The sequence below is a fragment of the Nilaparvata lugens genome, chromosome 7 (genome assembly GCF_014356525.2).
Source record: "Nilaparvata lugens isolate BPH chromosome 7, ASM1435652v1, whole genome shotgun sequence".
Classification (NCBI taxonomy): Eukaryota; Metazoa; Arthropoda; class Insecta; order Hemiptera; family Delphacidae; genus Nilaparvata; species Nilaparvata lugens.
Window position 1 is genome coordinate 39,313,379 of NC_052510.1, and position 26,109 is coordinate 39,339,487.

General features: G+C 33.8%; 1 protein-coding gene across 2 annotated transcripts in view; it reads right to left on the reverse strand.

The window, feature by feature from the left end:
- Window positions 1–5,353: 5,353 nt before the first annotated feature.
- Window positions 5,354–26,109, reverse strand: part of LOC120352407 — a 125,916-nt gene continuing 105,160 nt past the window's right edge. For both annotated transcript variants that reach the window (XM_039432729.1, XM_039432727.1), the window contains one exon: window positions 5,354–6,620. In XM_039432729.1, coding sequence (XP_039288663.1) covers window positions 6,372–6,620 — 249 coding nt within the window. In that variant the 3' untranslated portion in view covers window positions 5,354–6,371. The remainder of the gene's footprint in view (window positions 6,621–26,109) is intronic.

The following is a 26,109-nucleotide window of genomic DNA, read 5'->3' on the forward strand; positions in this document are numbered from 1 at the left end:
TTGTGATGGAAATTTTTTTTGAAATTAGTCTACTATCAAAAGCTGCATTGAATTGAATAATTTATAAAGGGCAACGTTAGGACTCTAGTCCTCTCTGTCAAACAACCCTTGAAGCATTCGTATATAGGGTGAAAAGTTTCCAGCTTTCCTCAACATGAGCAACTTTATCTTAGTTTAATTCATAACAATGAAATTTCCATTCAATTGAACATTTAAAGATTCTATTTGGTCACATAACTCTAATGAAATCCCACAAATTGTTATTTCTTCCTAAGCACACATACTCGGAAATCTGATTCGTTAATAAACTGGCTAAAACTTATTTAATATTTGATAACCTGGATTTATTGATTAACTCAAAATCAAATTACATTACAGTCGAAACATGTCGTGAGAAATAAAATAAAGTTAAAAAAGTACTTTCATTTTTTAAATTTTTACATGAATACTAGTAGCCCGCACCTAAATAAGGTAGTAAGTAAAGTAAAATTAAGGTAGTAAGAAAGTAAATATTGTATTGATATGTGTTACATTATAACTTTTCATCCCTGAGGACATCTAGTTCATACTAAAAATGTTTCCTTATATTTATACACAAAGCCTTGATAACAGAACGGCAAGTTCTCCACTGATTGATCAAGCACACAAGCAGTGTCAGTGTGAGTAACTTTCATGTATCGAACGGCGCAAAATAAGGGCTTTACAAGAGAAAGTTTCAATAAAGAGGACCTAGTTGACTTTGATCAACATTCACATAGCTGCTCCTTGGCTTCATAATCATTAATTGAATGTTGAAGAGCGTATAATGTTGGCAAAAACTTTGTGCCCTATTGGTCTTGCTACCTTTGAAATTTGAACTGTAGACTACATAAAATGATTCACTCCTCTTGACTGAACACTACTTGATGGAAGAAGCTTCAAGTCTGACCTTTAAAAAACTTTTCTTGACAAGAAAGGATTTTGTGTAGTTATTTTAGCAAAATTTTCCCACCTGAGCACGAAAACTCGTGGATTCGATGAAGTATGATCTTTTTGAAGATTGGGAATCCTTCCACTAAAACTGATATGTATATAGCTACTATTCAATATTATTACGAATGAAGTTTAATATTATTTCTACGGAAATTTATTTGCTCTTTCGGAATGATTTCATAATTACTTTTCATATAGAAGCCAGTTAAGTACTGTATTTGTATGTTGAGTTATTAAGCAGAGTCGCACCATCTCAATTGTAACTTAATTATTATTGAATAGGTATGCCTCTTCGCAGTCGATTACGAGGACAGGACCTGCAACTATCTACAGCAGATAATCAAGCTTCGCTCTACCCCTCTGTTTCAAGACACCATTCTCCAGGACTGGAGAATCAGTCAGTTACTATAATAAATATAATTATTATCCATCGATCTTATTAAAGGCAAATCCTGTAATTATTTTATAATTACTACTTTTATTTTAACATTTTAATATTTTAATTTAATTTTCAGTTCCATTTTGAGTTTCAAATTTAATCAAATAGTTTATGTGGTTCTCCAAAATATAATTTGTTTTGATAATTCTTTTTAATTATAGTTGCTCTCTCATGAGTTATAGAGTTAGATCAATTTAACCTCTCGCAAGCCAAGTGATACCCCCATTATAAATTATTATCATAATGGATTAGTTGACTTTACAACTTATTACTTGTTCCATAAATCTCAACAATTAGCTATTCATTTTCACAACCAGCTCAATACCATACATAAGATAGCCCCATCCCAAATATCCAATTATACTATTACACCATTTCAAGATAAATAGATGGATTTATGTAGAAAAAATGGTTAGGATTAATTATTATCTGTAAAATAATTAATTATTACGTTCAAAATTAATAACTTACCTTCCTTATCTGCTAATTCATTTCACAGTGTACCAGTAACACAACCGTTGTGAAATCATGAATCCGAAACGTTGGAATATTTCACCTTATTTCTTCAATTTTTTCTTACTTTTTTCCATTCTACATTCATCATAGGCCTATTGGCTGATTTAAATTTGTCCACAGCCTTTCCGAAGAGCTACAATTTCAATTTCCTCATTCTATTTTGATCAAATTTTTTCCAACTTACGGGTCCGTGATGAGATGGTGAGAGAGTAACATTGAATACTGTTCAAGCCTCGCCACGTCATGGAATAAAAAAGGAATCTCATTCAAAATTCATATGTTTCAACTCTACACGTTATTAAGTACTATAGGAGAACGTGATATGATTTCCACATATTTCAAAAGTCATTCAAAAAAATGATCAGAAATATTTCATAATAATTTGTACTGAGGGCATTATTTTGGCTGGAGCTGTGTGAAACCAATATTAAATTTCCTTCCATCACAATTTATTCATAATCTATTTTCCTTCCATTCTTACAAGGATTACTAGAGTAATCATTTATATAGATTTACCATAAACTCCTTCGAATTATTTGATAAATATATCTCTACAAAACTTCTTCAAAGTATGGTCTACTTATCTACTAGATTAGAAATTAGTCCAAACCTCCAAATAATTTTTTTCCATTATTGTATAAAATTCTCCCAAAAACGTGTCACATTCATGTTAGACAGGCTAGAGATGGTCTTATTTTGTCTATAATGAAAGAATTATTACTTCATATGACTCTAAATTTTCAATAAACATCGGTGTAACGTATGAATGACAAGGCCAGGAAGGTGTCAATATAGTGTGCGGAAGCACTGGAGACTGGACAGATGACCCCAGCTACATGAGATGGATCAGGTGGTATTTAAAATCGCCTATATTGGAAGATGGATGGTTTTCCATTTGGCAGCAAGGCGGCTTGATCCCCTGACACCAGCTGTGGTGAGGTGGTGGATTTGGGTTCGATTCCCCCCTCAGCTGGCAAAAGCAGGTGGAATGGAAGCGGCAGTTAAACAGTTATAGGTGATTAAGGTGGCACAATGCATGGTGGCTTTAATGCACCCGCAGCAGAAGGAGAGAGGCGAGAAGCAGGAGGGAGATTGATGGTGAGGTGAGGAAGAAGAATGTAGGGAGGAAGAGGATGTGGAAGGACGGAGAAAGGAGAAGCTTATTGATCGGCGACCTTTGGGTGGCGGCTGACTGTTGTAGTGGAGTAGGAGGAGGAGGAATAGGAGGAGGAGGAGTTGTAGGAGGAGGAGGAGGAGCATGAGAATGAGAAGAGGAGGAATGGAGTGTAGAGCCTTGAAATTTTGGATGCCACTACTAATACGGCGGGCGATCGGTTGGTTGTTGAGCCGCACGCAATTGTCAGATGGAAATTCTAGTGCAATGCAGATGTGGGCATTTGGTGCCTTTTTCTTCTGTTGAAAAATGTGATGCTGCTATAAGTGAGAACAGTAGTTTGTTTTGAACGCATAGTGATTTGCCAGACAACTATTTTGTTAGGAATACAGTACTCTATATTATACAGTATACTTACACTTATTTATATTGAATACTGATAAATCAAAATATGTGGTATGAGGTAGAAAATAAAAGAATCTAACAGAGTTCTTGTTTTTGAATTTTCTTTTTTGTTCTGAATTATTTTCTCTAATGATAACTGCAATAACAATGACGCTGAAATAGCTGGGATCCTGAAACAGCTTCCTATCACTATTATTTCATCAAAACAATGATGTATCAGAAAAACGCAGTTATCAGTACTTAATTCACTGCAACTATAAGAACGACATACATTTGTATATGTTGCTGACAAGATAGATTGATGTGAATCCTCTAGTAGAGTGTAGATATGGTTTAAAAAAGAGAAAGTAGAATGGGGGAAATATGAATAAACCTTTCAAAGCAGATTCAAGCAGAGGAAAAACTGACTGAAGTAGGTATCCAGCATTACCAGCAGAAGTGAATCTTCTCACAGTAAGTGTCTAGTTCTCAAAACTTTTCAGCAGGGCTATAAACATTTTTAGGCCAGTTCCTAAACGTACAACAATCAATTAGTTACGGAAGCCTGTAACTGTGAATAGATTTTTCATTAGGGAAGAGTTCTTTCCCCTGTTAGCGAAAGACTGACACATCCTCTCTCTCTAGCATTCTCACTCCTCTCACTCACACAAACACACATGCCTTCTTCAGAGATTTTGTACTTCTTCTAGCCAAACCTATTTTTTATAGGAACGGCTAATGGATTCTGAATTTGCCCGGCTTTCCCGCCGAGCCTTAATGTAGAACACTTCATTAGCCCTTGAACACAACATTATTCATAAATAATGCTACCAACATAGATTGATTTGAATCTTCTAGTGAGGAATGTTCAAAAAAGAGAGAGAGGAAAAATAGTAATAAATAATAGGTCACGACAGATTCAAGACAGATTCGAGTGAGGAAAATCTCTGAAATACATATCATTACAAAATTAGTCTTGAACAGTTTATCAAGTACTCCAATTTCAAGAACACAACGGTTCCGCAGCAAAAGAAAAAAAATAGAAGGTCTTTCATGGCAAGGCTTGGAAGCGTGACTTTGTTAATAGCACTTTTTATTTTGTTTGTTAGTATTTATTTCGGAATGAAATTGAGTGCAAAACGCTGGTTGGTGCAATTGATGACTTGTTATCATTATTATCAAAGACTTAGTTGCAGCTGTTGTTGGCTGCAGTCCACCTTCTCTGCTGCGTTTTCATATGCAACACGATTCACGATGCTTATCTTCTACATCTCGTTGCATCTGCGATGCTGTGGCAGCAGTAAAATTCGAGGCAGTGGGCTATTGGGCTAAACAGTGAAAGCTTTATGTGATCAAAAATAGCGATAGGATTTGTTATTTGATTGCTAACATTCACTTAACATTAGCCAGAAGGTTTCTAGAATAATATTTTTGCTAAAGATTTTATTTTTTCAGTAAACAGCTTCTATTTCTCCTATGCCAATTCCAATTCAAATTATTTCTCTTTCTTCTCCTTCCTATTTCAACCCACACTACACAGTTTTCAAGTTGTACTTCAACGTTTGCTTATTTGAATAATTAAAAAAACTACAAACCATATCACAAAAGGCTGTGAACTTGAAATATCATTGAGTTCCAAGAATGGCAAGTGGAGAGTAATATTCCTTCATATTTGATTATAAATTTGAATAGAATAAAATCAAACATAACAAATATTCAATCGAAATCAAAAAAACAATATGTCAAAAAACGATTGACACATTTTTGAACTCATATGCTTCATGCTCTTCTGGAAGCCCCACTCTGACAAGCAAATAATAATAATTGATTCCATATTCACTTATGGATTTTTTATCAGGTACTAATATTCACGACTAGAGTACCAAGAAGTAGGCGGTTGTTTCTCTATTCTCAATACTGTTGAAATTTATGAGTGTTGGATGGATGCTGTAGAGTTATTAAAAAAAGGACACATTTGTATGAAGACATAAGCAACTGAGTGATTTTCAAGAAGTTTCAATTTTCAATTTCAATTTATTTATTTCAATTTCCACAACATTACATTTTACCAAGTACATACATATATAATAACCTCTCTAGCTATTTAGCCATTTGAGAGGTATACAGTTGGAAAATTTACAGACAATAATTCTTTTATAACTCTTTGATAATTACAATGAACACAAAGTCAACAACAGAAGTTCGAAAACAGTTCAGTACAGATTGATAATATTTTCAACTCTATGAATAATATTTTCAGGTGAGAGAATAAAAGGACAAAATAAACTGAATTTATCCTTCTAGCTGGTATTCTCAAGAAACAAAATCTATTTGGAATCAATTGAATTGATCACTCACTAAGTATTCTGCTTCATACCAATGTCTTCTAAAATTCCTAACTTATCACAATTCTTCCAATTCTATTCATTATAATATATTATAGATTCTATTTTATTAATTCTATCATGAACATACATTCTCAGAAACACCAGCCGACCAACATACTGTAATTATGTTCATAAAAATTACAAAATTTAAAAAACAAATTTCACGATTAGAAGTTATAATATAAGAAAGATTTTATTCAATACATAAAAGGTTGATCATTTTTCCAGGGCAAGTCTTCCACACTAACTTGTTGCTCATCAATAGATAGATCCAACATGTTGTTCATCAATAGATAGATCCAACATGTTGATCATCAATAGATAGATCAAATGGTGCTTATATAAAAACACTTCAGCTATGTAATCAGTTTGTACAATATTGCTGTCTCATGTCTCCATTTTTCAATTTAATTTCGTTGATATGTCACAGAGGATTACATCGAGTCCTCCTCGTGTATGCTGCGAAAAAGCAAGCAGAGCTTTCAGAAGCGGCCGTTCCGAGAACAATGTAAAGGTCGACACTATCGAGAACACAGCAAGCTATCTTCTGACATTTCTATTAAGAGACCTGTTGAAAGCAGAAAATTGAAACCAACGAGAACAGAACTGAGCAGCAGTCGACGAGAGAGCAAAGTTTGTCCAATGATTGTGTGGTTTTCGTGGTTGTGGCTGAGGGGTGGCGAAGAAGATAGAAGAGGGGACTGGAAACAACAATTTGGTTTGTTATCACTCTTATCAACTCGCAGTCTTTGCTCAGCTCTTTGAAGCTCTCCTCTCCTTTTATTTTTGGCTCTCGATTCCATTTCATCTGAAACAATCATTTTCAGCAATTATTATTCACATCGCCAAGGCTGGCTGGTCTCTGTTAACTGGAGTCCCCTCAGCCCTCAGCAAGGTCATCAACCTCAATGGTTTCAATAGCATCTGCGTTTGTATTCGGAAATAGACGACTAATTTTGTGGCGCTATCGATTTGTTGGTTTCAGAACACTGTGTGACTCAGTGACTGTGGTTGTAGTCAAGGTTGACACCAATCTTCAATACTTTACTATCGTAGTAATCATTTTATGTTTGATTGGAGTATATGTTTTTAAGAAGCTTCAAGAAAAGATGATGAAATTATTGAGAGAGTTTCAAATGATTAGCGAATCTTATTGCTCAATAAATAAGACGTATCTAATGCTATATTTTCATTGTTTGATATTTGATAGTTTTATATTCATGTTTAGTATGAGTCGTATGAGTGAATGTTCCAAATCCTGGAATATTAAGATTAGATTATGAAAATTTGATGTGGACACCTAATTTTCTATAGGATTCCTGATAATAAATAAGGCGTAAGATTATTCAGCACACTTTTTCCAATATATTTGTTGTTGATTTCAGACTATTACGTTATTCTTATGTAGTCAATCAACTCATTTTATTTCATTCATTCCCTTACATTCCATCAATCCTCTCCTATTTTAAAATTATCTTCCATTACACATCAGGATGCTCCAACTGCTAAAATACGTTCAATTGAGAATGTATGTCATGAAGTCCACCCTGATCTCCAACAAATATAGACAGTAATATGAATGATAAGCTGGACACTAGTGAATATTTTGAATCCAGTATTTTGCAGAAGATTCCAAATAATTATATTGATTTTATAGACCTACCGGTACATTATGAAACTTCAAAATTTTGCCAATTTTCATTCAACAGCCTCAAATTTTGTGCTCAATAACCCATACTGACTCAATTCATGCATTCAATTATCCGATTCAATATCAGTGATACTAGTAGCTGATTTTATATGTAAAAAGCGTACATGTAGGTACTAATTTAAACGCAAAAACTTGGTTTTTTATTATTCATCGTATTGAAATTTGCTCTCTAGTAGGAGCGCGCCCACTCAACCCACATGAAAGTGATGACCCCTTTTTGGCATACTGCCATAATATGGTTCACCGCTTATCCCCCTCCTGCTCACTCATCACACCTCCAAAACTCATGCAAATTAAATAGGGTACCAAAACAGAATAATTACTATGTTATCTAGTTTCTATCATTCCTCATAATCGTGTATAAAATTTGGTGAAATAAACTCAATTCAATCCAAAAGAAAAATTTATTTGAATACTCGTAGGATTTGCATTGCATAATTTTGTATTGTTCCTTAGAAGTAATTATTATCTCCAATATCGGGGCACCGAGCTTTGCTCGTTATTTATTTATTGACTTTTGATAAAATAAAACGAACACAATTCTTCAAAATGATTGAGGAAGGACTAACAAGCACAGCCCAAAACTGTTTCTTCACCGAATTTTGATTTATACACTATAAATAGTCCAGAAAGTAGGCTATGTTGCATATACTTGAATTCAGGTTCAATTTTCTGTTCAAACATTTGAAAACAAAAAAAATATAATTTAGATTATTTACAAACCAAATTGAATAACAAAATAACACTCACTAATCACTTAAAATTGTCAAATAATGATCAACTTTGAAAATTATGATATATAGCCTACTCTAGTTTAGGAGGATTATCATGTCATGTCAACAAATCAGATTATGTTGATCAAGTCGATTAAATTTGTCTAGCTGGATAAAATTTCTCGCTGATTGATTATGATTACACAGCTGGAAATAATTCTGTCTCTCTCCCACTCAGGATGAAAATTATCCTCTTCATGTCCTTCAGCGAGTTTTCCCAGGGATGAGACCTAGTGCAATCGAATTTTTATATCATAAACCTACTACGTTTCAAATTTCGTCAAAATCGTTAGAGCCGTTTTCGAGATCCGTTGAACATAAATAATCATATAAATATCCAGATAATCTGATATAAAAAGAACCAGATATAAAAATAGCCAGATATATACAGAGATTGCTCGCTTGATATAATATAATAGGATAGAAATGACTAGATAGCTCAAGTAGGGTTCTGACCATTAAACGTCTTTGTGTGAACAGTCCGATGGAGTGAAAGATGATCGATTCTCTCAGGTTGATCAACATCCAATTATCATTTTTCTGTCGATCCTTTTCCAAGAATTGGCATCTATGTGATCAAGACACGAAATCATGGTGGGGTAGGCAAGTCACAACTAAACCAGTAACAAAAACATTTTTATTGATTCAGTGTAAGTACTCGCTTGAAGGTCAGTGGTTTTTCGTATTTTTTATATACATTAAATCTAGTCTAAAAAGACTAATGAGCAATTTTTTTCTAATATAATAAAGGGTTGAATTGATAAGATAGTTAGTAGTTCTCACCACGACTACTACTTCTAGCAACTAACTTGAAATTGACAAATATTAAAATAAAAATGCAACTAATGCGAACACAATAGCTGCTGCTGTCAAATTTCTCACACTATTTCGCACTGGGTGACTTCCACTTGTATACATATTACGGAGTCCGAATTTGCAGTCAGCAAAGTGTGTTTTTTATGTGATAGCCTAAGCATAAGAGAATACATTTTCAAAGGTCATCAATGTCTCTGGTAGGAAAAACCTGGAAGATTTAAATAAGGAAATAATAGAAATTATAAAATGACTAGGCAGAAAGGAAGAGTGATAATGAGTAGAGGCGAATGAACGAATGATGTGTGTAAAGAGGAACGGCGTGATAAAGAGAAATGTAATCAATGAGAGTAACTAGAGCGATTTGCCAGCTTTGAAGCTTTTACAGTCGAAACAATTGTTGATGACAGTAGTGTGAAAAGGTTGATTGAAGAGCATCAAATCGGTTGAAGGATCAATTCATTTGAAGGATCAAATTAAAGAAGTGGTACGATATGAGCTACGCTACACCACTGCAAACTCTCAAATTAAACAAAAAAATCTCGCTGTTTTCAACTGACACTGAAATCATTTGAATTTTGTTAAATAGATTTCGTTGTATGGATATTTCATCTGCCAAATGCTTCATAGCATTGTAAATATTTCACTACGTTCATGACAGTAGTGCAACTGGAAATTTATTTGGGTAGAAGAGTGCCGTTGGGTATGGAACGGTATGATACCCTTAAAAAGGTTGGTATGCTACCTACACTAAGCCTTTATTAAACACTAAATACTGTATTGAACTGCTTAATTCAATTTCTTTAATGAAATTCTCAAATTTATTGATGAATGAAATGAGAATTTGAGAATTGAAGAAATATACAATAGAATGGAATGACATTTTTATTTGTTGAAGTGGTAACAAATTTTGCAACGAAGTAATGTTCACACTACCACTTAACCATGTATTTTATAATAGAATATCATTAGAATCTAATACAATATTTTGTTTATGAATACCATAGTACTAGGTTCTATCAGTCAACTTTTCTATATTTTTCTTTTCCTTACAACTTTCCTATTTTTAATTAATAAGACTCTTCGTGAAAACATTACGAAGCTTAAATTCTTTCAACATGATATCAAACCATCTTTTTTTATCTATATTTTTGCAGTATACCAACATTATATTTTCTACACTTTCTTCATGAAGGCTTATTGTGTTATTGACAATATTACAAAATATGTAGAAATGCAGAGATTCTTATCAACTTGTCATTTTCAAATACATCAATCTTGATAATCATGAATACTTTAACTTTTATAGCATCCGGATTGGAATGCATCGAATTCGCTCTCTTATACGTGTCACACCAATTCCCAAGTTATAAAAATTAGAGTTGGCCTATAACTGTCTAACACCTGACATTCTAATTTTGCAGCGCAATTCTTCATACTTTTCCACTAATGGTACACAAAATTCACGTTGAATAATCAAATTTTGACGATGGAAATTAATTTTCATCAAGACGAAAAGCCGGAAACCTTGTTAGCGAGTATTGCAGCGGAGTGAATGAGATGAGACAACAAATTTCACAAGGCCAGGAAAAGCGAATAAAGCCAAAACTAAGGTCGCTACCATAATAAAGTGGCGTTGGGTGGAGGGGTACGGTACTGGTCAAATAGCACAGTCCACGTTGCGACCTTACACGCTCCCAGCTCTCAGCAGCTCAATATTTGATCAACGAAAGTCATTAACACTCTCACAGGTATGTCACAGTCTCACAGCGTGAATTTAAACACGACATTTTCAACTAGAAGTTCGAGATAATGGCTGAAATTTGTTCTGAACAGTTCAAATGAAATTTGTGATTGCTTAGAGACCTATTCACTCACATTACAAACTGTTCTCTTCAAGCCTCATACGGCGTAGTAGTTTTGATTTACAAAGTAATCCAAGTTTTTTGAACCAAATCAACCTATGTAAATATTGTTTTGTTTTTTTTAAATTGACCGAGAAGAAACTTTAGAGTTGCTAGTACTCCTCTTATTCCTATCCCAAAACTATGATAATATTTTACTGTATGTGGTACAATTTATTGTAAGAATTGCAGATAAAGTTGAAACAACAAACCTAATCACCAATCAAAGGAGGCGAAGAGAACAGTACGAGTAGGTTGCGGTGAAGATCGATGTCACTGAACAGCTGTGCAATGATAAAAACATTTGGAGACACTGGTATAGATATAGAAGGTTGATAGCTAGCTGAAATCTACATTTCGACCTGACCGTTGTGTTTGTACCCTAGAAAATGATTACGCTGATCTCATCGACTTCTTCCTACTTTCATGGCCAAATGTCTTAAGCTAATCCGTTGTTTCAACTTCCAACATTCAAGTCGCATCTTTTCCAGGGTGTACACACCTGTTCCGGTTTCAAAGGATATAATTATTTATCTTACCATCTTTTAAGAGGTCTGACAATATCCCTTCTACCATAGGGCTTTTGGAATTCTAGTATCTGGCATTCGTTCAACATGGTTTTTCCAGTGCAATCAGTTTATTTCAAGCTGTGCAGCTGATGATATTTTTAATGTCATCATTGCGGAATCTGAACAACTTTGTGCAACCTCTCACAATTCAAAGAAAACGCATCTCTGCTGCTTGAACTCTGCTTAATGTTTTCTTCTTGCTCACCCAAGTTTCTGCTCCATACAATGATGCTGGTACCATCATTACTTTATAAAATTTCAAACTTCAAGTCTTTATGAATTGTGAGTGTGAACACGCCAATCCAGTACAAATTGATATTCAATGAGCAGTCTGAATGTTCAATGTTTTGAGAAGCCTTCATACTAGGAGATCAAACAGTTCCGAAGCTGCAGTTGGAAAACGTTACATCAATCACCCATTTACCAATCATCATGTACTATTAATCTAGCTCCAAATGATAGCAATAAAGTTAGCCTTTGTAATTTGTTCAAAATGATTATATATAACTACTGTGTGATCAATTTTGTTCGAATAAATTCCAAAATCTATCCTAAAATCTATGTTTTTTCAAGTTCTCAGATTTGTATCTTGCTGCTTCAACTGCTGATCACTCAAACCAACAACCTACAATGGTAGAGCAGAGAACACCAGGCGTTTCCATATTCAATATTTTCTAGGTTCTACCTTTTTATTGTGGATGACCCACATAAGCTCTTTGCTTGTGCGTTGGTGATGGAATCAGTGCTTGGGTGATTGGTGAGATAATTAAACCTTCAAGCCCACCGGCGGGATTCGAACCCAAGAGCAGTCTGAAGCTTGTAGCGCTCGACCTACCTGGCCGGCGAATTTTATTTGTCAAATGTTTTAGTTATTCAACTTTATTATTCTATTTCATTCGTATTCATTATAAATTTACATCTTGTACAGTATGTAATTATGTAGGGTTGTTTTTGTAATACTATACATACCCATCTACTAATTTGCTCTACAAATTTATTCGACCTACTTCTCTGAATAGACCAACATGAAAACATAAATACAACACAATACATTTGAAAAAAATATCAAGTGAACTTGTGTAATTTACGTAAGAGTATAGGTAGCTAATCAAATTAGTGTTCTGGATCCATTTAAATTCAATTCACAAAATTCTACAATATTATGAAATCAAGTTTTATCTCGAGCATTCCGAGAGTGACCCATATAAATGTTGCGACAAGGTAAATAGAGATAGCCCTTATCAAAGCGAAAGGCCGCTGATAAGTTTAACAACAGTAGAGTGTCTGAATGTAAAGCACAAGAATGCTATAAGTCTTTTCTGGCTTAAATACTTAACAAGTTTCATTCACTCTCTGAGTTGAAGTACAAAGATGGGGAAACTTGAATTGTACTTCAGAATTGAGTGACCTCCGTTACCTCCGTTGTGTTGGTATTATGGTCTGGTGGAAAGCCAGTATACACTGAATTATCTGCACGCTATTTCTTTATTACTTTACTTCTTTTTCTCCTTCATTTTCTTCCGCTTTACTTCTGTTTCTTCTCAAATTTCTTAGACTCCTCTTCTTTCTTTTCTTCTTCTTCTTCCCCACTCCTTCTCCTCCACCACACCCACATAATAATCCATTTATTCCTCCTACTCCTTTTTCTTGTTACTCTTCTATCATCCTGTTTGATTTATTTTCCCTCTTTCCTTCCCAGTTCCTGTTTCCTCGTTATTGTTTTGAACATAATTTCACAGATTTTTCTTCATCGTTCTTTTTTCTCCATTACCTTCACCATTCTGACCTCTTGATATAACTTTCAATATAATCCCCGTTTCTCATTTTTCAATTTTCGTTTATGATTTCTTACTCTCACTTTTTCTTACTTTTCGGCTCCTTCTTTGTCACTTTTATTTCCTTCTACCTCTTTTCAATCCTTTTCCTCTTCTTCTTCTTCTCCTCTGTACTTCCCTTTGATTTATCAACTATTTATTTTTTATTCATCATTATTTTTTATCATTAGATTATTTCTCTTTCTCTTAGTTCTTTCTCCAGTAAATCAGTAAATTCATCTCCTTCTCCTCCTTGTCTATCCTTCCTTACTGCTCATACTCTCTACTCTTTTTATAATATAATATGTAGGCCTATTTTTATTATTTAATCCCTCCCACTTGCCTTTTTCTTTCTCACTATCATTTCCTCACTCTTTATAAAATCTCTCTCTTATTCTCTCTCTCTCTCTCTCTCTCTCTCTCTCTCTCTCTCTCTCTCTTAATAAAGACAATTAATTAATCAATCTCTCTACTCTCTTTCTCAGTTTTTCTGTCATCTAAATTTCCCTCACTATCTCTAACGGTTTCTCTCGCTCTGTCTCTCATATTCTCTCTCCTCTCAAATTTTCTTCTCTCTCTCTCACTCTCTCACTCTCTCTCTCATTTATATCTTTCACACACATTCTCTCTCCTTCTCTCACTTTCTTTTCTCTGTCTCCTCCTCTCTCGCTTTCCGCTCAGCATTATCGGTAACAAGTCCCCCCCTCCACCTTAGATACTTTTGCCTCTTATTGAAATGTTTTTCTTCAGTGAAAGCTCTCATTCAGCCGATTCAAATCAAAACCTGAGCCGAATCATAAAAAATGCAGACTATTTCTGTCCTGCAGGGAAGATACTATTGATTCGTAGCAAATGAATAGAAAGGAGGGTTCCGTGTTTAAAGCCTGCTACACTCTGATTTATTCCCTCAAGCCCCGAGCTAAATAAATGTTGTACGCTACGCCTTGATTACTGCTGTATGAGTGGCAGACAGAGCCATAGCTCTCTAATTTTCATCGCCAAATTCATCCCCGTTTATAAATAACACCTAATACTTCAATCGATAATCCTCCTTATTATTAGAATAATATCATTGTGTACTAAGATTACTTGAATTTCGATTTATTAATTATAATTGAAAATACTCTCATTGAAATCCAGTATACCTTACTATATAGAAGGAAATGAATGAAGATCCATCTATTCATAAATCAAATACATAGACAAAGTCCCTATAACCTGAATCATAGACAAGCAATATTTCCTTTTTCCATTTATTCTCAAAAAATACGTGAATATGAGCTTATTTGAATTGATAAGTTTGCTTCACTTAATTATTCAATTGATCAATAAAAAAATAACTACATCATATTATAAAGGTTCATAATATTTTCGAAATTTTAGAGTGAGAAAGTGTTGATTTATTTACTAGAATCATTTCATGTAAACTGATATTTATTTTTCACATTATTCACATTATCATTTTCCAATCTCCCCAGATATTATCAAGTACTTGGATTTCAAATTCGGAAGCAAGTAAACAGGTGCTTGACGCAGTAAATTTTCCACTCGTTTAATGAATAAATCACTTTCAAAATAAAATCTGCCACAGCAGCAAAGCCGGCAACCAACTAATATTACCGAGTTGATTGAATTTCACTTTCTTCCCTGGAAACTGGTGAAAAATGTGAAGACGACTTTTGCACTGAGTCAGAAGTGAATATTCCGAAGTTAGCAGGCATCAAAACTTATTAATTTATCGTGCCTGAAATTAGCGGATAAAGTTATTTCGCCCTCTGATCTTTCAGCCGGCGATTCAATGTCAAAAGAGCAGACTCCTCTGCTATTTAATTAGTCATTCCATTAAAGTTGAACCTACTCCTTTGCACCGAGTTGGATACTTTGCTCGTACTTTTTGTCACATGATTGCTGATTGGTTTCCGAGAAAATGATTGTAATGAATTTCAGCCGAGAAACAAACCAAGTTAGTTCTTTATTTCAGAAAATATGAATGCCTATATCGGACTGCGGTCGAACAGATTTAGCTACAAAATCATACCCAAATTATTTAGGACCCCTGAATGAATAATGCGATATCGTAATAGACATTTGCTTTTCCAAATTAGTTTCAATCTATGCAAACCATGTTCCTGTCAGTACGTAAAATGAATATTTTATTCACTTCTTGCTATAGATCTACCTCTACACATTCTATCATGACACTATCATAATTTATTAATGAACAAAATTTATATAATATATTATATAATATATTTAAAAATAGAATATTTTTTGCTGAGGTTGACACCCAAATGAGCTTAAATGACAGTAATAAGATGGATGACAGTTGGATGGACCAACAGCTATAGTTCTTAACCACCGGTTTTGCTAAGTAAATGTTTCACATTGATTGATTGATTTGCTGCCATTATTTAAAACCTGGGAGGGCGAAGTTAGGGCGCAGCCGCCCCTAACCATGAACATTAAGTGAGAAATGGCAGTGATTTGGTTAAAAAGTAAAATTATCCATTTTACAGCATGAAAACTATAACTTGACCCAACAAAACTGATCTTAAAACAAAGGAAATATTGTTATGTATAGTCCTAAGTTACAAAGCTACCGATACACACCTTCCACGCAAATAGCATTCCGCTCCATTACAAAGATAATTTTCGTTCACCACATACGAGAATAATTGATGAACAATCGAAAGGTCCCAGTACACTATTGTTGTTTACTTAGGTACCGTTCAATAAATGATTGTATTGTAGGGTGAATAATAGCACCCTATTCTTATATCAAAATAGAAACTGCAAAAAATTCAAAGTTATAAAAGGCCCTTGGTTTTAGTAATGTTCTATACGTGGAATATTATTCAATGTGCAATATTATTTATACGAATGTGAAGTGAAGAGAATTCAGGGTGTTGAGAAGAAAATCAATTTTTCGAGGACTTGCCTTGTTAAGTGGCCTGTGTTTGACAGAACTGTGTGAGTGGTCTCTATCTCAATCAAAACTGCCAGCTCAACGAGGGACATCTGAAAATTTCATGGGAGTTCATTTTACATAATACTTTTAAACGCCTCCTATTTTCAAATAATAGAAGATTGAAAAAATATTTATTTTGTTGACACCCAACAATTTGTAGTCAAATGATTAAGTGATCAAAAATGATTGAAAATAATAACAATCCAAATGAATATTTTTCTTACTAGATAATATTGCATTGAAATTTATTGTTGTTGATAACCAGAGCAACAAAGATTATCCCTGAAAGAATGAACTGGTTTCTCTTTAAATCATAATTTTATTACAGTTTAAGATTTGCCATATTATTTAGCTTTTCAATAATGATTTTTATTCATAGTGATGGCATGGATGAAGTAGGCAACAGCAAACTACCTCATATGAATAAGATACCTACTAATATTTAAATTATTGTGATCCATTCCATACTAAAAGACTTCCAATAAGTAGGTATGGTTCTAGAATTTATTATGCATCGTCATGTTCAATGATCAAAAATAGAAGCCAAATAGAAGATTAGTCTTTAAATCGAATACAAGTTCGGATAAAATATAATGCCTCATTACTTATTAATCCCTTCTTTTATTCATGTAAAACTTCCCTTCTCATGTAAAAACTCAATAGGCCTACAGAGTTTGTCTATTAAACTATCAGAAGATCAGATCATACAGTTTTGATACAAAGCTGTCACCATTTATCCAAGAACATTAATAACGTCTTTGTATGTAAATTTTTGTCTCTCACACGTCACAGCATAAACGACTCGTCGTTTCGTTATAAACGATTTGTCGTATAGTCTATGTTTTGAGTAACGTAATATTAATCACTTACTTCATATTTTTACTATACTTGCCCTATTACCAGAGGTAAGGAAAGTATTGCTTTCCGAAAAAAATTAAGGTACCCCAATTTCTAAATTTCTATACGTTTCAAGGTCCCCTGAGTCCAAAAAAGTGGTTTTGGGGTATTGGTCTGTATGTATGTGTGTGTGTATGAGTGTATGTGCGTCTGTGTACATGATATATCATCTCCCAATTAACGGAATGACTTGAAATTTGAAATTTGAGGTCCAATAAAATATGAGGATCCGACACGAACAATTTAGATCAAATGCATGATGGCGGCTGAAATGGAGAAAATGTTGTCAAAAACAGGGTTTTTCGCGATTTACTCGAAAACGGCTCCAACGATTTTGATTAAATTCATAACTTAAAATAATAGTCATTGATAAGCTCTATCAACTGCCACAAGTCCCATATCTGTACTATGCAAAGTTTGATTTTAGATTCCCAATTATCAGGCTTCAGATATGATTTGAACAAGAAAATTTGAGTGGAAAAGATTGAGCATGAAAATCTCTACAATTAATGTTGAGTAATATTTTTACCTAAAATTGAAAATAAGCTCGAAATTCGAGAAAATTTGATTATCCAATTGCGAACTGTTGGCAACTGTTGATTCTATTAAATGATTCACTATGAAGAGATAGCAGACCTCGTTTGTCTCCAGAGTTATTGTCCTGTCACCAGCTGGCTCAGATCTTTGTTTATAAGTAGACTTGAGATGCGCATGAACACTAGCGACAGGTGATCAATTTTCATAACGGCAAGGTAAGTTGTGTGAATGCGCCACACCAGATTTTTGTTATTGCATCTGTCTTCTTCGTTTGCCCATTGCTATTATGAAAATAGAAGAAATATATTTGAAAAATACTTTATGGTAGCCTCAATACATCCACTAAGGAAGGATTTTCAGAAATTTGCCCCCCTGAGGGAGCTGGTGTCCCCCAAAAAGTTTTTACTTTCTAACCGCTCATTGCACAGAAAAGTCATGACAAATATTTTTGTTAAGCTACGAAAAAAATTAGATCTATGCAGAAAATTTCCGATCGGGATCACAAGGGGGTTCAGAAGAGGGTTTTTTTCGAAAATGTTGATGTAAAATCACACTGCAGCTCAAACTAATTGGCCTACAGACTTGAAACTTTGCACAAATATTCTTCAAACATGCTAGACACGCACTAAGAACGGATTTTGAGATAATTTGCCTCTAAGGGTTTCAAAGGATGAAAAAGAATCCTATTAAGTAAGCTTATGAGCATGGTAAGGTGAACGCCACATGGAACTGAGATAATTGACACATGATATTCTAACATATGTTGTAATCATTGGAAAGCTTAAAATAATCTTATCAATCAGCTGATCGAATTAATTTTTCATTGATCGAAAGCGCGAGCTTGCCACGTGTGTGTTCCATTGTTGTATGCTTGGCCAGTTCGGTTTGCGCGTTCTATCAGCTGTATATGGAGTCTCATACATTCCGATTAGAACAGAGCACAGTGATTTTCTTTGGTTAGGAGTTTGTTGATAATTCTTTTTTCAAATTCAAATTTTATTGCCATCAAAAATCACATTGAAAACTTTCTTAATAGACAACAAGATTACAAAAAAAAGGTCAAACATACCTATATTTATTTGTATCACGGCCAGAAAAAGACAAACTTGAGTACCAGACGTGAGTTCATTCAATATAACTTATATTTATAGTTTTTGATAATATTTTGTGAATAAAAGTACGAGTTGATGAGAGATGTGAGAATTCAGATCGAAGAATTCGATTGCACTAGGTCTCATCCCTGGGAAAAATCGCTGAAGGACATACAAAGAATAATTACTATTCATCCTTGAAAATGAGCTGATCATAATTATTTCGTCGTCTGTTGGTGATGGAAGTGAGTGAGCGAGTTCATGTGTGTGGGACTGTGTCAAAATTATGACTCAGCTGTAGAACTTTTGTAATCATTCAATCAGGTACTTAGTGCCGGTTGCAAAAAAGCCGGGTTATTTTCAATCCTGATTAATTCCAGTAGATCCATCTTTTTGAAATGATCTTCTCTAATTTGATTCACGTGATATTAATCAGGATTAAAATTTAACCGGCTTTTGTGCAACCGGACTTAGTGAGGGAAATTTTTGCATTCCTCTGGGAGTTAATATCAATTTACTGTGATTAGATAGAACATTTCTGTATAAACTATGAATGTTATTATAATTTCTTCTTTCGTAATAATTTTTTTATGCTTTCGTTCTCCAGAACGAAGCTCGGTCCCCGATATTAGTTGTTAATTATTGTCAATAGATGGTCCAGGAAATATGCGATGTACGATGAATCACACAGAATTCCATATTCTTTCCATCTTCCATTTTAGGATGAATATAAGCTAAGCTAAATTCAAAAAAATTGTGAATATTCTGTCATTCTTCAGTAATTAATAAATGCAATATGAACAATTCTCTTTCATGAGGTGAATAATTTCTTTCCCCTTCCCCAACATTTTACAGTTTCTCAATGATAGGGGAGTGATAATTATTTGTACAGGTCTTCTAAGGAACCATTATCTACAGCTGGTACCAATCAACTACACTTCAACTCCAAACTACTGTTTTAATACCAGTACACAATTTATAACAAGGTGACGTGTATATTACAGCTGGTAACTTGAGATGCTAAATCATATTATCACAATATGATCTTGAATCATGATCATCTTTCCGTTCTTCGGTAGCCCATTTTGAAAACATAGATCTGTAAAATGGATTAATAAATAATTAGGCCTATTATTAGCCCCCCTATTAAAATTTCTGTTCAGAAACCATCCCCAATATTCACACAACATATTCCCAAAGTTTCAGGCCGTTATGTCAAGTAGTTTTCAAGTCTGTAGGGAACAAACAAACACACAAACAGACATTCATTTTTATATATATAGATTTACATTCGGCTCAAAGCCTCTCCAAATGGAGGTAGAATATGATAAGGTTGACAACTTTCAGTTCTGTTGTTTTAACATTTTTTTCAAATCACTTTCAAAAAGTTCATGTAGTACCTACTATTGTGTTTGAGACACTTTCTGGCGCTATATGATAGTTTCACCACTATTCTGTTCCACAGTCCTATCTCTTGCAGTCGTTAACTAGGTATATCCTATTATATTAAGCGTACAAATTCTGTATTTTTATATTTATATTTATATCTGGTTATTTATGTTCAACGGATTTCGAAAATGGCTCTAACGATTTTCACGAAATTTGGAACATAGTAGGTTTATGATATAGAAATTCGATTGCACTAGATCTCATCCTTGGGAAAACTCGCTGAACGACATTAAAAGGATAATTCATCCTTGGCTGAAACAGCTGTGGATAGTAAAAAGTGAGTGAGCGAGTGATTATGTGAAAAATCGAAATATCGCATTCCCGAAATTCATAAGATGACATATAGTCAGCTGTGAAATATAAACACGATCATTTTAGAGAATTATGTTCTGTTTATCAATAATAATAAAAATAACGAGCGAAGCTCGGTGCCCCGATATTCTATAATAAAGTAAAGAGCTGGCTTATTCACGTACGGAATAGGAAAATTATGTTTAATGCATCATCACTCTGAACTACTGGACTAATTAACTTGAAATTTTGCATATAGATTCTTAATTAACCAAGGATGGTTAAAGGCCTATTTTCAATTCTTAAAAATTTCATTACGTCAAGTTTTAAAATAGATCCTTGCGGAGCACGGGTTCCTGCTAGTAATTTTATAATAATGAAAAACTAATGAACTTAGCCTACTATTGAGTTATCCCAAATTGTTGAATTGCCTGTTATTCATTCGTATTTTCTCTTTTAAAAATCTCACAACAAAAAATTATTATAACCTATGTTGCATGTGCAAAGGGCATCTATAACAGAAGTTATAAATTCAGTCTCACAATCCACATCATTATTTCAAAACGAAAAGTCTCATTTTTTTGTTCATTGTAAAACATTTTCAACAGGAATAATGAAAACTGAGATAGTTGGTCGTATTATGAGATGATAACATGCATGTTATCCATATTTTTGACTCTGCATAGCACGTTACCTGCAATTTCTATTAATTTTCATTCTTAGTACTAAAATAAAAATTATAATAACTGTTTTTTACTTTCCTTGCCCTATTACCATAGGTAAGGAAAGTATTGCTTTCCGAAAAAAATTAAGGTACCCCAATTTCTATACGTTTCAAGGTACCCTGAGTCCGAAAAAGTGGTTTTTGGGTATTGGTCTGTATGTGTGTGTATGAGTGTATGTGCGTCTGTGTACACGATATCTCATCTCCCAATTAACGGAATGACTTGAAATTTGGAACTTAAGGTCCTTACAATATAAGGATCCGACACGAACAATTTCGATCATATGCAATTCAAGATGGCGGCTAAAATGGCGAAAATGTTGTCAAAAACAGGGTTTTTCGCGATTTTCTCGAAAACGGCTCCAACGATTTTGATTAAATTCATACCTGGAATAGTCATTGATAAGCTCTATCAATTGCCAAAAGTCCCATATCTGTAAAAATTTCAGGCGCTCCGCCCCATCTATGCAAAGTTGGATTTCAGATTCCCAATTATCAGGCTTCAGATACAATTTAAACAAAAAAATTAGAGTGGAGAAGATTGAGCATAAAAATCTCTACAATTAATGTTGAGTAACATTTTCACCTAAAACTGAAATTAAGCTCGAAATTCGAGAAAATGTGATTATCCAATTGCAAACTGTTGGCAACTTTTGATTCTATTAAATCATTCACTATGAAGAGATATCAGACCTCGTATGTCTCCAGCGTTATTGTCCTGTTACTAGCTGGCTTAGATCTTTATTTTATAAGTAGACTTGTGATGCGCGTGAACACTAGCGTCAGGTGATCAATTCTAATAACGGCAAGGAAAGTTGTGTGAGTGCGCCACACCAGATTTTTCTAGTTACCTTGGCATAAATTAAATTCATATCATCCAAAACTTCAAAATGTAATAATCAAACAGCCAGTAATTTAGGCTTCTGATGATTCAATTTGTGATTAATAAAATACCAAATTTCGAAACAAATGTATTTCTGCTGTTTGGTATCAGTTTTATTCATGAAAATTCGATAAACATTGATTTTCACCATAAAAATGCAAGTATGTGTAATTCTTTTTTTTCAATAGAAAGAAAAATATCATTGATCCTTTAATAATTATAGAATTAACTATATAGTACCATTAATTTGTATATTAGTATTAAATAAAGATTATTTCTGTAATCTCTGATAGTAACCTTTTCAAATTTTCATTGGTAAATCATTGATTCACCTATCACCTCGTTTTCTTTTGATTATGATGATTATTGGTCTTTTCGTATTTTAATTGCAGATGATGATGCCCACATGAGCTTTATTGCTTTTGCGTGGGTGATGCGAAGTGCGAGGCTGATTTGATGAGGTGATGAAACGTCCGGGATCTATCTACCTACCGGCGGGACTCGAACCCGCGACCAGGTAGCACTACAGCAGACTGAAGGGTGAAACGCCTTAGGCTCAACTCAAACTTACTCGATTCAGGTGTAAAAGAGACTCGACTCTAGTCGAGAGCATGATGTGTTTTCAAATGGTGACCATTTGGAAACACATTCTCTCGACTAGAGTCTAGTTTCTTCTCGACCTGAGTCGCGTAAGGTGTGAGTTGAGCCTTAGTTTTACCTGAATTGTAAAATTAAAATATTTCAATCATAGCTTCAACTTAATTGGTTTATTATTTTCTCATTCTTTGTTGATTACTTTGGGTTTTGTTCCAATCAATGTTTTTCATAATTTAGATTTTCGAATATTCTTTTCAACAACTCATAAATAGAAGAATCATGAATGAATCATGACACATGCAGATTTGATTTCTTGACAGCAGCCTGTACTAATTTATTGATTTATTTTTTTCTCATTTTTCATCCCAATCTACATTACCGAATAAAAGATTATCTAAGCTATTACCTATTAGAATATTCAGTAATAAAAATAAACTCAACTTCAAAACGTAAACTAGCATATCAACAGAAAAAATCTGAATTGCCAAACAACAATTTTCATCCTCCTAGTTTGTAGCACGTAGGCTACCCATCGCTATGAAATACATGGGCATACAAAGCAACAACATTTCCTAAACGCTAAATGACATTGCTGCTACTCCGAAATCAACAAGTGAAATATTAAATTTGACATAATCTTCAGACAGTTTGAATTGAATAATTTTCAGACAGTTTAAATCGAATGGTGAACCGCAAAGTCGAGCCACAGAATACAAGATATTATAGAAGTTTTCTCTGGTCGAGCGTAGAGCAGTGTTATCAACCGCGAAGGTTACACAGTGAGCTTGACTGCTACCTCTGATAAACTAGCCAGAAACTCAGCCTAGCCGTCAAATTGCACTATAACAATGCTTGTGAACCAACCGACCGACCTATTATAGACGAAAGTCTGTCCATTCCCTTTCTCAGCTGACTTCTCTGTCTAGTTATTTTTTGCAACCTTGAGTTTTAGCCGTGCCGTGCACTCTTGTGTTGAGTAATAATTTGGTCAAGTATTTTTAAACTTCAATATCCTCTCCACACACTTCCATCTTCTTACTCTTCGCCTTCCACCGCGGTTATTATCAATTGCTTTTCAAGCAGAAATATTTTGTTTGTTGTGGTGTTCAAGTGGAGTGGGGATTGGATTGGATTAGTTGCATGAGTTGTGCGATTACTATCAAAATCTAACTCATTCATACAGTTGCAGATGGAGTTCTAATTCACTATTTTAATGGAGGAGAATTTTAATTTCAATTTTGAAAAGAAATCATTGCAAACGAGGTTATTCGTTGAATAAAAGATGAATAGAATTATTGACTTTTGTGACAGTATAAGTTGTGATAAAGTGATGCTTATTCATGATGGAAGCGAAAAGATATTGTCGAAATTTATTTTGTGAAAAACACAAACATTTTTCTACATTTGAAGATGACAGAATATGTGTCGAAACATATTTGTGTTTTTCTTAATATGAATTTCGTTATAATTTGACAATATCTTTGTGTTTCCATCATAAGAATTATTCATTTAAGATTGAACCAACTCAAAACTAGACACAATTTATAAATAAATATAAAATATTTTTGATGGGTGCCTGATTGATAAGAAGAAAGATTATGAGATTATAATTACTAGTAGGTACCTACCTACCCTATCCGAGTGTAGTAAGGTAACCTTACATCTTCGTGAATTTATTAACAAAATAAAGACGTATTTTTACCGAATTAGTAGAAAAATAATACATCAATATTGAAAATCCAGCATTTAAAAAAAAATTCGAAGCTTCGTTATACAGTATTTTCTACTAATTTTCTATCATTGCAGAAATAGACTAAGTTACATAGAGCATCTGCAACAACCTTGAAATTAATAGGAATCCAGAAACCTCATTATAGGATTAAATTAAGCTCAGTATTCAATTAAACCCAGTATGACTTAAATACTGGGTTTAATTGAATAATGAGGTTAATTAAATAATTACAACATATAGGAACTCTTTTTTTACTGAGTTTATGTGGGTTTCATCCTCAACACATACAGAGTGATCCAAACGTCACGAAACCCAATTTTTAAAGTAGTGTTAGTGTGACAGGTGGGTTTGTGAAATATTATTTGAATATGACTTTTTGTTTGATTGTTAGTGCAGTGTTTATAATTATAAGCTTCATCCATATGGGATACCTACACTTCTTATACCCAATTTATCTCATTATAATGGAAATATATCCACCTACCAGTGCACTGGTATAAAGCCCGGGGTTTTCACCAAAACGGAAACTAGAGGCAGTTGGGTCTAGTCAAATGATTTAGAATTGGTTTTGTAATATGTTATTTAATTGAATTAGAATCAACTGTCGCTCAACCCAAGTTTTCGTTTTGGTGAAATCGGGCATACATTTGAAAACTCTGGTAGATCACTCGTCCAGGTGACAATCAGCTTTGCACCAATTGAATATTCCGTTTGACCCTCAAACATAAGAGTAGACCTATATTTATGCTTTCTGTGCAAGAAAAACGTGTCTACAATGTCTACATCGTTTTGAGATACTTGAGCCCATCTCAGTTTAAACGGAGGAAGATCAGCTGCTAGTTTAAACCCGGAATGGAACACATTACAATGAATTTAACTAGACCTTCATATAATCCTAGATTATGGTTACTTTACATAAGACACTGTGTTACTGTGAATCGAAATCGTATGTAAATTGTCAAGAATATTATTTTATTTCTTGAATTCCGGTAGGCTACTCCACAGACAAAATAAGTAATATACTTCCTCAATGGCTACTCTATCAGATGCTGCAGTGCCCGACAAATATCGGCTACTGTATAATATATTAATGTCGTCATTTGTCTCATAGTTGATTGAATTCAAGGGTTTTGGATACCCTGAAAGATTGTAGTATGTAGATACATTTGGATTTTCTCTTAGTATAAAGTAAGAGTAGGCTGGCATAACGTTTTAACTGAGAATCGTATGATTGAATCCATATCTACAATCATTTGTGGTGTGTGGTCATTTTCAGCACTAACAATAATCTTGTGAATTGTACGGTATATAAAAATTATATTATGATAAATTATATACTGCGACCTATTGCAAGAGAAAGTACAAACTAATAATATTAGTAGGCTTAGTTATCGGGATATTAAAATAGGAAATTACTGAAATATTAGCTTCTATTTTATCATGAAACAAGGCCCTGGTACACTATTTAAAGAAGAATAAATTACGTTTCAATTTTTCAAAAGTATAATCACTTGGGTAGCGCGACTTTTGAATCACTCTATGAA